Source organism: Lagenorhynchus albirostris, chromosome 5, assembly GCF_949774975.1.
Source record: "Lagenorhynchus albirostris chromosome 5, mLagAlb1.1, whole genome shotgun sequence".
NCBI classification, from domain to species: Eukaryota; Metazoa; Chordata; class Mammalia; order Artiodactyla; family Delphinidae; genus Lagenorhynchus; species Lagenorhynchus albirostris.
The window spans coordinates 75,881,551-75,896,777 of NC_083099.1; the positions used below are offsets into that span (position 1 = coordinate 75,881,551).

A 15,227-nucleotide genomic window follows, 5' to 3' on the forward strand; every position below is an offset into this window, starting at 1 on the left:
TCATTAGACCATGCGCTTCTAAGAGATGAGTGTGATCTTATTCATTTGTAGCTCCAATGTCTACTATGTATACCATAATAATAATAATGTTGAGTAAATGGATGAGTGCGTAATTATTGTGCTGGGAGGTGAGTAAAATTAGACCAGCAAGAATTGAAGGTTTACACTGGGAAGAATTAGATGAAAAGATTTGATCCCAACCATGCCCACGGCCCCTACTGAGAGCAGTCTGAAGTGATTTCTTATACGTGGGTGACTACGGTGGCACAGTGCGACCCGCCCCATGCCTGGCTACTGCTGATGAGATCAGAGGTAAAACTTGTCCCACGAGGGCAGCCCATCAATATGCAGCCAGTGACTTCCAAGGTGTCCTGGCCTAGAAGCTCTGACTAAACAGGGACAGGGGCAACATGCTGGGTCAATTAAGCTGGTTTTTCTGGGGATGTGAACTGTAGAGACAGGGAACTGGGTGGCTGGGTGGAGAGTAGAAGTGAAAGCAAATAGTAGAGGAGAGAAGGGAAGCTGAATCACAGTGGTGGTCGTTATGTATGCCTGATCTCCTGAGATGAGCTGGCCCGGAAACGTGGCTGCTGGAACTGCCCTGGTCTTGGGTGACATCCCAGTTTTCATCTCCACAGGTGAGACTATGCCACGTGTCTTGTTCTTCCCATTGGGCTGAGTCATTCAGCTTTTCCTGGGCTCCTTCGAGGTCCAGCCGCACAGCTTCTGTCTTCTTTATTTCCACATACAGCCATACAAAGTCTTTTCCCCTTCTAAACTTAAGCCAGCTTGAAACTCAAATCTTGCCACCAAGAAGAGTAACTTATACAGACTGATAAAGTGGGGGTCAGATTGTAGAGGTGCTTGCATGTTAGGTTCAGGAGTGTGGACATGATCTTGTGGACAAAGGGAGCTTTTGGGGGATATAATTCACTTGGGCCTTGAAATTTAGATCACAACTCACTTATCTTGGGATTCTTGTGTCCCCTAGTGTATATTTTGCCCTTTCATTTTCAATTCTATGTTTTCTGCTGGAAAAGACAGAGGTTAAAAATAAGGGTTCAGTAGTTCTATTTTTCTTATTTTTTCTCTTCCTTCCTTCTTTTGATCAGTTAATATTATATCATCTTCCCCTAATCAGAGCACCTTACTCCGAATATAGTTTGTAAAAAGCCCTTTTGGGTATCTCTTGAAAATCTGACAAGTCTTTAAAATTTAGCCTTCTTGACATATTCTCATAATCTAATTATAAGCATCCAATTGGCCTTTCATTGCTGACCTGCCTTGTACTTATTGATATATTCTTTGGGGGAATGGAATTATTGTGCTCCCTGAGTGGGAAAACCGTTCCTTGAGATGTATCTTCATATTCATTCCACAGGAGAAAGATTTGCTTGTTAAATATGAAAAACTAAACCTTTCAAAAATGTCTATCACATGTGAGTTATGTTCATTCCTCTTAAGAGTCTCAGAAACGGAAACATGACCATGTTTTATCTGAACTGTTTAGATTCTACTTTTCTCGTAGAAAGTGCCTCTCTGACAAAGCCCAGTGTTCCTTTTCCTGGCTATCTGAATTCAAAGACATAATTTAGTTCAGCTAAAGCTCCAGTCACTTTCATTATCACTTAATTCTCTTTTGTTAAGAAGAAGCTAGTCCAGTTTTTCTTATAGCTTCTTTCACTTTCAGAGATAAAATTATCAGTTTAGAAAAGCGTTTTCTCAACATCATTACTCATCGAGAAATGTAAATGAAAACCACAATGAGATACCACTTTACACCCGCTAGCATGGTTATACAAAAAAGACAGACGATAACCAGTGTTGGAGAGGATGTAGAGAAGTGAGAACTCATATACACCGCTGGTGGAAATGGAAAATGGTGTATGCACTTTGGGAAACGGTTTGGAATTTCCTCAAAAAGTTAAAGATAGAGTCGCCACCTGACCCAGCCATTCCACTCTCAGGTATATACCTAAGAGAACTGAAAACATATGTTCACACCAAAACTTGTACACAGATGTTCACAGCAACATTATTCACAGTAGGCCAAAACTGGAAACAATCCAAATGTCCATCAACTGATGAATGTGTAACAAAATATGGTTTATCCATACAGTGGAGTATTATCCAGTCACAAAAAGGAATGAAGTACCGATGAAGTACTGCTACAACATGGATGAATCTTGAAAACACTCTAAGTGAAAGAAGCCAGACATAAACGACCACGTATTATGATTCCATGATTCCATTTACATGAAGTGTCCAGAACGGGCAAACTCATAGAGATAGAAAGTAGATTAGTGGTTGCCAGGGGCTGAGGGGAGGGGAAAAGGGGAGTGGCTGCTGATGCATATGGGGTTTATTTTGGGGGGGGGGATGACATATTCCGGAACTAGACAGTGGCGATGGCCGCACAACCCCGTGAACGTACGAAAAACTACTGAACTGTAAAATCAGAAGAATCTAAAGAGTTTTGCTGTTAGAAGAAATAGAGTTCTTCCAGATGTCAAGATGATTAAGCTTTCCTATCACCATGTACCTTGACCCCTTATAAATTTTGAAACCCACAATAGGAAAATATCATTGAAATTCTTCTAACTGGGTTGTCCACAGCATACCACAACAAGAAAATCTTGTTTTCCTCTTATCCTCATCCAAATTCTCTTTATCTTATTTTTATTCTCACATTCGTATATGGCTACATAGAAGGTACCTTTTTATATTCAGTGTTTCTTCTACTTGATCTGTTTCTTTGGAACAGAGTATAGTAATTCAATATACTCAGTATACTCTGAGTATACTCTGTTGCTCGGTTCAGTAAGGGCCACCATACTTACTGTCATGCGGTTTAAGGTCAATTTGGTTTCCATTTCAAATTCACTTTATTGGTTATAAAGATTAAAACCAAAGATGGCTGGCTAAAAGAGGTTTGCTTCTGGTAAGTGGGACTGCAGTGGGGCCGGAGGCTACTGCCTTTCATCAGAAGGTCCCCAGCTGGATTTGTTATCTTGTAGATATTCTCATAACAAATAGCCCTGAAACTTGGAAATGAAAGATGGGAGGATGAAATCCCATTAAGAGAAACAGTTAAGAGGGAGAGAGAACAGAGAGAGAGTCAAAGTAAAAGAATCATATTAAATAGAGGTTTGGGGAGGAAGCATTGTTGAAATCTATCCAAACTTCTTTTTCTCTTATGTTCTCAAATATCTGTAGCCTCCCTTCAATGCACAAGATATAGTTAGGTACGTGAATAAAGCATGGTTCTTGTCCTTTGGGATCTTGCAGGCTCATACAGGAGATAACGCTGCCGGGAGGACAGGATGGTCCAGGTCAGGTGCCTTAAGGGCTGCACAGACAATGTCTGCAGTGCAGGGATACGCCGATTGTATCTGGCTTGTAGGCAGGGACACAGAGGAAGAGGCACTGAAGTGGGAAGGCGGGGTCTTCTTAAAAAGTACAAACTAGAGAGAAGGGAAGGATATTCTAGGCAGAGAAATAGTATAGAAAAGATACAGAGGCAAGAAAATAAACGGTGTATCTCTCGGAGGGTAAGAAAATAATATCCATTCAGCTGGAGCATAAAATCTGCATAAACACATTAACTGAAGATACAGTGGCAGTGGTGAGGTGGCACAGTCGTAGACGTTGTTGAGTGTTGCCTAAAGGCACTGCATAATCATTAAAGCTCTTGAGCTGGGTGGTAATCTGACCAAAGTGGTGTTTTGAAGATGAACGCCAGTGAAGGGCAGGATGGGTTGGAAGGAAGGAAAGGCCAAATGCATGGAACCCAATTAGGGTGACAACAATGTGAATAGAAAAGAGAAAGACAGGAAGATTGTAAAGGAAGGATGAATTAAATTGACCGAATGACTCTCCACATTTCCACTTCAGTGATGGACAGACTCTGATCCTAGGAAGTTCTGGGTTTCTGCCGTGATCCATCCTACGTCAGTAGGATCACCAGTGGATCTGATACTATTCAGCCTCTTAGTGGTTCGTTGTTGACACTATTTGGAGAGGGGCAGATAGGTGCAAAGTGGGTAATTCAAAACCATTTTCATTTGGATTTGAAAAGGGTTCTGTGCGTCTGCCACCTCCTGGGCACTGTCTGCGCTAGCTGGTATTGAAATGAATCTCTTATCTGAAATGACAGTCCTTCACATTGGGTGAAAAGGCCCCAAAGCTCACAAGTGTGCAGGGGAAGGCTCCCCACTATCAAGAGTTCAGAGTGTAGGATTCACAAAGTGGATAACCACTTCTGAAATACCAGTTCAGGAACGAGGCTAAGGGGCTAATTTTGTTGCAGCAGATTAGAGAGAAATTTGCTGTAGTGTCAGAGGGATCTCTGGATAAGGTAGGCATTAATACGTTGCCCCGCACCCCGACTCACGAAGGCTCCTCTCATCCTGGGAATAGCATCTGCCCTATGTGGAAGTGATGCCAAGGATGGTCCTCCATGGCAGGGAGCCCCGTGTGAGGGACAAGGATGCTACAAAGAGGGAACTGAGACATCAGATTTCACTCAAAGCCAGGGGTCCTCCGATCAAATCCTGGCTGGGAAAACAGATGAAAATGAGATTTCCTTCTATTATATTATTTTCATTCTCCACCTCGGTGTGAATGGGGGTGTGAGCGTGTGTGGTACGTGAACCAGTGCATGTTTTGCTCCCCAGAGACTTCAGCCTGGCTCATTTGCAGGGTGAGGCCCGAGGGAAGTAGTCAGCTCCGGAACCTGCTTTGTGAACCCACCCATAGCCACTGGCCCTTCCCAAAAGGTGAACTTCCCAAGCACTCAAATTTCAAGAATATGTGGCTGATATTCCCACACAATGTGCATTTCACATGAATACATTCCTTTGCCTTATTTGGTCTGAAAGAATACAGCAGATTCCAGAATCTGGAGCACGAAGATGAGTACCATTTGGAAGCACAGCGTATAGGAGTTGAGTTCCTGCGTACAGAGGCTCTACCAACAGCTGCATCTCTTTGGATGTTCCGGTCTCAAAGGAGATGATCCTACCTGTGTGTCCCCCGCCTTGCCTCTGTAGTCAAGCATTTCTGTGTACAGAGGCTGTCCTCCCTCCCGCAATGTGAAATTGGCCAGATTGAGGAGTGCTGGGTGGAAGGGGAGGGCTCCGGGATGCTTCTTACCTTGGCAGGCACCCTGAACTCTCCATATTCCTTCAGCAGCTCCTGAGTCTCCTCTGCGGTCTCCCCCGGGGAGGTATGTGTTGAGAGGTAATATTCACCTGTTTCTTGGATCCAGTCCAGCGCCTGTAGGAGGAAACAACCCATTCAGTGCCCCCAAAGCCAGCTGTTAGTAAGAAAACATTCCATGCTCTGATGTGAAGGTTTGTAGTTTGGGACAGCATGATGGGCCTAGGAAATGCCGGCACGATTCAATCAGTATGTAGCGTGGAAGTTGATTTTATGAAAGAGCCCTCCCCTGTTAGACCTGAACAACCCACCAGCAAAGAGAGTGTCTTGTCCATTGGACTGGGGACCTTCTAGGCCAGGCCCAGTGTCATCTATGAGTTAGAGCAATCTGCCCCCGGCATCTCCTCCCAACTCCTGGTACCAGACTCTGAACAGAGTGCCAGGTGAAGGCTGAACGGCTGGTCAGCGCAAGGATGCTTTCTTCATTTCATCCCCACCCCCCATCTCTACCCTGCCTGCTCCTATGACCCTCTTGAGGACTGTCCCAAGTCTTGGTCACCTAGGCCTCTGTATGGTCCCCAGAACTGAGGCAACGCCAGGGAAAGTTCTGAACATACCTGCTTGGCGCTTCGCTCAAACACCACGTATTGCTGGCACTGGTCTAACCGCCGCTTCTTCAAGGTCCAGAAGTGCAGGACACGGTTCTCCCTCTGTAAGAGCTCACTCAGGATGGCTGCAGGGCAGAGAGACGGGCGCTGGTCACAGGAAGGTCCTGAGCAAATCTGACCGGCTGCTTCAGCCCCGCTCCCAGGTGCCAGATAACTGAGACCTTCAAGTCTCCCCATCGGACTGATCCAGCACCAGAAGCAAGGGAGCAAAAGTTTGGTCCAGAGAGCATTTCCCAGAGATCAGGGAGACTGGGGGAGGGCCTGTTGATGAGGTTCCATCGATGAAGGGGGGAAGAGGATGTCCCCAGGGTGACTTAAAAGTGACTCTGATTCTCTTCACGCCAAAGCTATTCCTTGATGATAAGAGACCTTGGGAATGATCGGTGCTGAAAATAGTAGCTAACATAACTGGTGCCTGGGAGCCTGCAGAGAGTGAACGGACTTGACAGGAACACCAGCCACTCTTGAGGGGTTCTAGGAGAGGGCCAGAGGGGAACGGCATGAGGACTGGGGGAACGGCATGGATAGCCATGTCACTTGCCACGAGCTCTGTCCCATACAAGGGGCTGTGCACTTAGCACTTCAACAGCACAACCTCAATTTTAAAACCTCTAAATTATGGGCCTAGGGAAGCTATGTTGGAATCACGTCATCACGGAATCATGTCTCTAGGCCCAAACTTCCATGCTGGTTGGGACCGATCATAAGAAAAGCTAAAAGCTGTTCTCACGTCATCTCTAATGAAGGTGAATGCGAGGATGTGTACAAGGCATGGGGCACCACGGTGGCCGTGGGAGCTGTTTGTCCATGTCATGTCCCTCCCTCTCTCTACTTCCGTTGTTCTAGAAGCAGCTGGTTATGTGGATGGATTTCTGAAGCGTCTAATAGTCTGTTCTAAGCTTGAAGCAATAAAATTTATTTTGTGTTGTTTGCCTCCTGCTTCCTGCTAACTATATTAGATACTAATAAAATACACAATAATGATGCTATGGAAAGTTAACACTTACTAGTACTCACTATGTGGCAGGTATGTATTTTCACAGTACCTCAGGATGCATGGACCACTATTATCTCCATTTTACAGATGAAGAAACTGAGGCTTAGAGAGGATAGGAAACTCAACCAGGGTCAGTCAGATAAAGGGGTAGAGCTATTTGACTTAAGAGCCTGGGTCCTTAGCCACCCTGGTCTACCGAGTTACTGTGCTCTACAGAAAAGGCACAGCCCAAATTGCAAGGCTTGTACTCAGAAGTTTTTGTTGATTTTGTGTACTTTTAATGCCCTACGGAAGTTTGGCTCTCTAAGGACAGAATCTGTCTCTCCTCTCTTAGGCTCAGAGCTTTTATGGTCCCTATTATTCACCTCTCCCTATATCTCTGCCCTTATTATGTAGCTTTTTAGCTCCTCCCCAAAGAGACAAAGTGTACTTCCTCACCCCCGAATTCAGGCTCAGTCACATGACTTTCTTTGGCAAATGGGCTGTTAATAGATAGGACACAACTAGGGGCTTGAAGTGTGCTTGTGCACTTGAGCTTGCCCCTTAAACCTCTGCCATCACCTCTATAAGAAGTTCTCCTGGGTAACCGCTGCCCCTTCAACCAAAGTCCCAGAATTAATCCACATGGAGCAGACAAGAACCCACCCTGCAGTGAAGGGGCCAAGCCAGCCAGACCTGCAGCCTCAAGCAGAACCGCATCACTGAGCCCAGCCAAGGCAGCTGGTCCCCAAGCCAACACAGTCATTGAACGATAAATGCTTATAGCTGTAGGCCACTGAATTTCAGGGGTTGTTATGCAGCAATAATTGCTCCTGTAATAAAAACTTAAAATAAGTGGCACTGGTTTTGGGTCCAGGCAGCAGGTGGAAAGGAAATGGCTATAGGAGAGACTGTAGGTCCCTGCTCAGGTGGAAGCTTCAATTGGGCAAAGACAGTGAGAACCTGTGTTTCCATTATTACTCTTTTTGTCTCCTAGTCACAGTTTTGTTCACTGAGGTCCCTCTGTGGTGGCTGAGAGAATCAATCCAGCTCAGGTGAAAATCCTAATGAGTTTCAGGTTTCATTTGTGCCCCATCTGGCGGACTTTCCTTTGGGCAAACCCTGCCCTGGCCCCCACGAAGGTGCGGCACATCCTGCTCACCCTGGGTGGCCGCCACTCTCAGCACACTGGGGCGGGGGCGGGGTGTGTGCACTCTCAGCAGGCAGCTGGCCTCACCCGAGCTGCCACCTGCACTTGGACATCAGAACACAGGCTTTGAAAAATCTGCAGGAAGGGGAAGGTGACATAATGCTAGCCACCCACAGGGCCCCTCGGCTGCAAACAGGGTGGCACATCTGGAAAAGGAATGCTGCTTCCCTCTTCTCTGTAGGGATCTTTGATTACTAAGTTTAATTCTCCCCAGTGGCCTCTGATCTTCGCACCTCCTGAGTTCCTCGAGCAGGAGAGAGGCCCTTCCCAGAGGAGGTCCGAGCTTCCCTCTGTCTGCTCGGCAGCTCGCCAAGCCTGTCCCCACTCCCCACGCCAAGTCAGCGTCACTTCCCTCCCTAGCCTTGGTCTCTGGGGTTGACTAGTGGCCATGTACTGCACAGTGTAGATACATAGAGACCATCTGTCATTTCAGAAAATGCTATTAGTGGTGTTCTCAACTCTTAAGATAAATGCAAAAGCTCTGGGGAAATTTTATAGTCATTTTCCCATCCCAAATCCTGAGGCGTGTTGAATCGCCACCACCCACACCATCCCACGTCACACTTCTTCTCATGCAAGGAGAAGAACCAGGAAATCTGAGGTCACGTGAAGACCAGGTACCCAGGCTCTGGTCCATGCGGCTGAAGTGGCTCGAGGCCGGCAGGGCTTGCACTGACCTTTCACTTGCTGCTCGGGTCCTCGGGTGTGACTGGCGGCACTGGGCATGCTGACATTGTTCCTGTGGATGTACTTGAGAAAGACCTCGGCGTTCCGCCGTGCCAGGGTGCAGGCCTGAGAGAGACAAGGTGTGAAGCCCCCCACGTAAGTCCCGGTCTGGTAGGGGCACATGATCTAAGACACTGGAGAAGGGGTGCCGGTGATGAGGCTTCTGGGGCTCTGGGGGAACAGAGCCCTGGGGCAACTTCCAGTTTATGCATACTCCAGTTCCATTGCAGGAGACTTACTCACTCTTTTGTTGAGTAAAGAAAAGCTCCCTGTGCCTCTCCCCTTTCCATCACAGACAAAACCAGAAATCAGCCACCCTTTGACTACTACGTGTTGATTCAGCGTGACCACCTGAGAGTGGCTCTCAGGTTGGTTTCCCTCTGCCACCAGAATGCCTCGTATATGACCACTGGTGTAAGCCACTTTAACATTAGCTTAATTTAGACTTGAGAAAGCAAATTTAGTGATCAAACCTATTAACTGTATGTTCCAAATCCAAATGGAAATTGTCCATATTTTAGAAACATATTTGTCCATCAAACCCACCCCCGCCTCAATAAGACTACTAAGGATCCTACTGCTGGGAATTATCAGTCATGTAAAGGGGTAAGAGCCATTGTACCGCCCCCTTAAGACTCACAAGAGTGGTGGGTAGCAGAGAGGACAGGTCTGTCCCATGCTATTGTACCCAATCCAGGCCCAGCAAGGGCAGGAGTCATGAAGCAAGTCAGGGCTAGGATCTAGGTCTACCGACAGAGTACTTCTAGTTTCTCTCAAGACAAGAGATTTTCTGAATTTCTTTAAAAAGCAGTATTTTTCCCGATGGTAGAGGTAATACACGCTAGTCCATTAATTTTCAATCCACAGTTTTCAGAATTAAATTATCTCTAGACAAAACTGTTAACTTTTAAACGTCTTTATACTTAGCATATGATTCTACGAATCATATGGTAAAAAAATTACTTTAAATGTTGCACTCCCAACAGTGGCTTCTGGGAGCTCTGGTAAAAGACTGCTAGTGGGTCCTTCCACTCTGAGGTCCATGAATTTAACAGTTGGACAGTGGTCCAAAGCTAAGGAATCCAAAATCAACTAATGTATACACATGGGGAGCTCGCTCTTCCGTCCATTGGGCTTGTAATTCCCACAACAATAAGGAGTTTTTCAACTATGGTTTTAGGCACATATGGAAAACATCAGAACATTTTCTTTTTTCCTTCTTCAGAAGAAACATTTAATTTTATGAAGACATACCTTTATACTTTTATTTAAAATATCTGACACGCCCTACATAAATTGTTTTGTTTTAAACTTTGTTTTGTCATAGGGAAGACTTTTAAAATCATCTTAAGCCCTGTATGGAAGAATTTCTATTTAATCTTATTAGTAAGAGCTGATTACTAAGAGGTCTGATCAAATGCGGGTACAGATACCAGATAGACGGGAGAAGGGCAGGGAGAGGTCATCTTTAAAAAAGAATAAAAATAAAAGTTAAAGAGGTGGTCAAGTAGAGAAAATCCCTAATAAAAGAAAGGCAGTTAATTACAGAATTGTAGAAAATCAGCGGCAACATGTCAGGGTATAAAAATTCTCTTTTGTGCTTTCAGAAACCTGAAAGGAAGCAGAACATGAAAGCAGGGAATTTGAGAGAAAATGGAGCCTTTAGATAAGTTTTAACACTGAAGGCTTTGTCAGAGAGAAGATCAAAGGCAGGAGGAAAGAGGCTTAGGAGAACTTCCCACACCAGCTGAAAGCTATTCAGAGCAGGACTGTGCTTCCTCTCTGGGAAGCTAAGGCTCTTTTAAAAACAAAACAAACAAAATAAGGTATCTCTCTCTTCAAACAACACAATAAACAGTGTTACATTCATTGGTAATTGGTAATCGTTAGACTGATAAATAAATAAGATGTCTAAATGTATTTCTTTAACTCTTGCCCTAAATTTTGCATCATCCATTTATAAAAGATGTATTTTAATAGTTTTCTATCTAGGCTTATATATTTCAATTAAAATATTTTTATAGATAAATGAAAGTAGGTATTTTTCTCACTTAACATCAATGGGATATCAGGATATTTGTACATGGCACCAGTAGAAACGAAGCATCCTAATTGCCTAATTACACAAAAAAGTGCTGAGAGAAATAAAGAATGTTTGAACTGTAAGCTTTCAACTTTTCAAATTAACCAGCCAATATCCCCTCTACAAATGCCCCCTTTAGATAAGAAGCTAGAAAATAGAGGGGTATGGGAAGCCCACATGAAGCAGTGAGAGAGAGAGACAGAGAGACAGAGACAGAAAGGAGGAGGCGGAGGCAATGGGGAGAGTGAGACAGCAGATAAAAACCAAGACTAAAGTCCCAGACCTTGGATGACAATGTGCTCTCACCTTAAGAAAGGCCTCCTTTTGTTCCAAATGTTTACTGATGAGTGGGATGACGTGGTCGATCTCTGCTGCTGGCCCCAATTTATCTCGTCCACCACACCAGTCCTCATCTCTCCGGTATTCTTGCTCTAAGCTCTCCAGGACACTACAGACCTAATGAATCATGGAGGAAAAACTTAGTAATTTAATCATTTAAAGGTCCTATTTTATGAGGACCTTTAGCTAAGAGACCCCTACAGAAGTGACATTTTTCATTCAAAATCTAATTTGTAGACTTAGGTGCACAGTGCCCCTGAGGCATCTAAGAAAAGTCCAGGAGGCAGTGAGAATCCAGCGTCTGGAGCTTGGGAGACAAATGACTACCGAGATATGGATTTTGGGATTATCTTCTGACAGCTGATGGTTGAAGGCTGAAGCTATGGGGGTTGATGACATCACCTAGGGATAGTATGCAGAGCAAGAAAGGAAGAGAGACTAGTAATTTGGGGGGTTTCAAAGTGTTTTTATATATTATATTGCTATAACCTTATGATACATCTATGAATTAGGTAGAACAGGAGAAAGAGGTTTGAAGAAGATAACTGGGTTGCCCAACTATCTGTCCTTGCCCTACAGGAAATAGCCTCAAGTAGAGGTAAAGGAGAAAGTTGCCTATGTTGTGTGACTTATGGGCCATAAATGAATGTCACCTTTTCCCTCCCTGGGGAAAAATATTCCAGCAAAATTGTTTCAAGGTACTACTATAAGGCAATGACATCTCCAGGCCTGCTATTATAAAACGCACATTTCCTTCAGAGGGATAACAAATTTGGGTTGACCTAAAAGATAGTTAAGATGGTTTTTCAGTTCTAAAAATGCTGAGAGGCCATGCTCTAAGTGACCTTATAGATGAACTCAAAAGACCAAAAGCATTTCAAATGGGGCTTAGAGGGAAAGTTAGGTTGAGTGCATCAGTAGGAGACCAGGGCAGCCTAGTGTCAGGGCTTAAGGAAGGATGCAGAAAATAGAAACTCATTCCTATACTTTCCTTCAATAGTCTGTGGCAGCAGGGGAGAGCAGCTCTAACTAGCCTTGGCCTCCTCTGTCTGAGAAAGGCATCTCTTTTGGTGAAGGACGTGGCACTGGATAAGATGCTTTTTGAGTTACGAACTGAACTGAAAAATAAGCTGAAAGATGTCCCAGGCAGAACACCCCCATAGCCTACATGCTTCCCATGTCGTGAGGAGGCCCATCCCTGAACTCCAGCCGGTTTCTTTAGCACCACACACCTCTCTTGTTGCAAGGCCTGAAAACATGCAGGAGGCTCACGTCTTGAGAGAAAACAGATTATACACACACAAAAACTTTAAGAAAACGAGTCCTTGACACCTATCCCATGACAGTATTGGACTTAAAACCAATCAATTTGGGAGCTAGAGGAAATGGAAAGATTATCCAGCATAAGTCCTCTAATTTAATAGGTGAAGAAACAGAAATCTAGAGAGATAAAGTGACCTTTGGTAAGGTCATTTCAGGGTCAAATTTCCTGGCTCAATCTACTGCTTTGTCCCCTTCGGCATCTTGAACCATCTCAAATTAAAATCTGTATATGATATTAGACAGGGGTTAAGCCTCATTTTTCTCATATGGATATTCAGTTGTCTAGCACCATTTGTTAAAAAGACTTCACTTATTGAATTGCTTTCTCAGAAATCAACTGACTGTATATAAGTGGGTCTACTTCTGGAACCTCTACTCTGTTCAACTGTGTCTATTCTTACACCAGTGCCATTCTGTCTTGACCACTGCAGCTTTAGGGTAAGTCTTAAAATCAGGTAGTGTAACTCCTTCAACTTTGTTCTTCCTTTTCAAGACTGTTTTGGCTATTTTAGTCTCTTTGCATTTCCATGTAAATCTTAGAATCAGCCTATCGATTTCTATTAAAAAAAAGAAAAGCTTGCTGGGGTGTGATTGGGATGTGCTGAATTTACAGATCAACTGGAGAAGCTCTTTATCTCGTTAGTTTGCTGCTCCCACTTCCGAGGCCATCAAAGGCATCATCTCTCTGAAACACTGAAAGGAGGACTGAGAGAAGGTCTGAAGATGAATACTGGCTGCAGGGCCCTCTGACAGGCATGTTACGTTTGCTCTGAGATAGACTTTCCCATGGTCCCTGTAAGTCACCCAGAGGAGAAGGTTTCTCTATTTCTACCAGGGAGTGATTTGAATGAGGAAATTATTTTATACTGAATAAAATTACTCCTGTCTTAAACTTCTGTTTCATGAAAAGAGTCCCCTAACAGCACCCAAATCATTTAAAAATCCTCTTAGCCCTTGCGCATATTGCTGTACAGATGTACTAGTAATGGGTTTGCATTTTTATGGCCCTGCTGTAGGTGTCTCCTACCTTTTCTCCCACAGCTGCACCATCCTATCAGTTAGGCTCACAGTTCTCCAATGACAGAAAGCTGTGTTTCCTTATTAGACTGGGAACCCCATGAATGAAAGAGCTGTATGTTTTTCAAGCAGTGCATAGTGCTTGATTGTGGTAAATTAGACTGTGTTCAGCAAATTGTCACTCTCCTCTCCCACCCTTCACAGGAGACATATACTGCCATGCTTGGTTGATGTTGGCTTGGCCACGTGACTTGTTTTGGTCAAAAGGATGTTAGAGCATGTGACACAAGCAGATTTGAAATGCACTTGCACAGAAGATTTTGGGTTCTTGCACTCCTGCTTTTCACCATAAATATGCCTCAGGTAGCTGCTGGTCAAGAAGGAGAAATATAGGAACAGATCCAGACCCAACCTGCAGCTTGGAGCCTAGTTCTACCAAGCTCAGCCGAGATCAGCTGAACACCGGATACTTAAACAAAAAATATGTGCTTATTGTTTTATACCACTGGGTTGAGGGGTGATCTGTTACACAGCATTATTGTGGCAAGAGCTAACTAGTACACCACTCAAACTTGGCACTCAGCCTACACCTACCCAGTTTCTACTTCAACACCGAAATCCTGTGAGGTTGAGAAATTTGTAAGAAACAAATCACATAGTCCACTCCTCTAATGGAAAGGATTATAAGGAAGCAAACCATGGTATTTCCACAGATCATTCTTCTACTCTCAAAGGCTAGTACTGAGAGGAGTGGCTTCTTGCTGAGGAAGATGCTGCAGATTTGCAGTGTGAGGCAGAAAACAGTCCTCCGTCAGTCTCAGCCCCACACATTCCACAGCCCTCTCCCTCACCTGCTCAGAAGTTTTGTAAAAGGCCACTGAGGCATTGACCAGTTTCAGCCGGTCTTCCATCTTCAGCATAAGCTGCTGCCAGTGGAGGGCCACCTTCTCGGCACATTCTCGGATGGCATCCGCGTCGTAGTGGCCAGCCTGGAGCAGTGCCTCAGCTTTCTGCTGTACCTGCAGGGCACTCTGGTGTGTCTTCTGCAAGGAAGTGGCATGAAAGAGGGACTGGGCACAAGGGGAGGAGAGAGAGGTCCGTGGGAACGACCCAGGCGTGGTATGGGAGGGGGTGGAGTGAGGCGTGAGTGGAAAGATGCAGAAAAGTTAAAGAGCTTTAAATGACTGATTCAAACATGTTGTCATCATTGTTTCTTAAGCATATTTTTAAAAAGAATATCAAACATTTTCATTAACTAGTTGTTCAGGTCCCTATCTCCTGCCCCTACTCCTTTCTCTTTACTTGCACCACTCTGCATTTTAAAGACATTTCAGTTTCTGTGCTAGAGAAACGCAGTTGTGTATAAATCTGCTTCCTGATTGATTCATCCATTAGTTAAATTTCCTTTTCAAATCTAATCATAAAATTATTCATCATGAATTTTCAAAGGAGGTTACTGCTGTAGTCCCATTCTGCAGATCAAATAAACACAGCCCATAAAAAAGATCCCCAGGTCACACAAATCTCAACCAACAATGCAATCATTTTAAACATGAATGATCAGTTTTAAAAAGGTTCCAGTATAAGGAAGACATTTGGCAGGTTAATAAAGTAGAAGAGTAGCACCTCACACCATCTCTTAGTTACCAAGGGAAAAGAGCAGCACAGTAGATAATTTAGCTTAACACATCATCCCACATTACTACCTTATTTATGTTTGCCTTT

General features: G+C 44.3%; 1 protein-coding gene across 5 annotated transcripts in view; it reads right to left on the reverse strand.

Moving 5' to 3' along the window:
- Positions 1–15,227, reverse strand: part of KALRN (kalirin RhoGEF kinase) — a 513,398-nt gene that overhangs the window by 116,946 nt on the left and 381,225 nt on the right. For 3 of the 5 annotated variants that reach the window (XR_009540742.1, XM_060150454.1, XM_060150450.1), the window contains exons 17-21: positions 14,354–14,572; positions 11,130–11,279; positions 8,692–8,806; positions 5,778–5,893; positions 5,155–5,277 (exon numbers count right to left, since the gene is read on the reverse strand). Coding sequence is in view for 4 of the 5 variants with exons in the window: in XM_060150454.1 (XP_060006437.1) it covers positions 5,155–5,277; positions 5,778–5,893; positions 8,692–8,806; positions 11,130–11,279; positions 14,354–14,572 (723 nt within the window). In the remaining variant the exon portion in view is untranslated. The remainder of the gene's footprint in view (positions 1–5,154; positions 5,278–5,777; positions 5,894–8,691; positions 8,807–11,129; positions 11,280–14,353; positions 14,573–15,227) is intronic. The other 2 variants (XM_060150452.1, XM_060150451.1) reach the window with 1 other exon arrangement.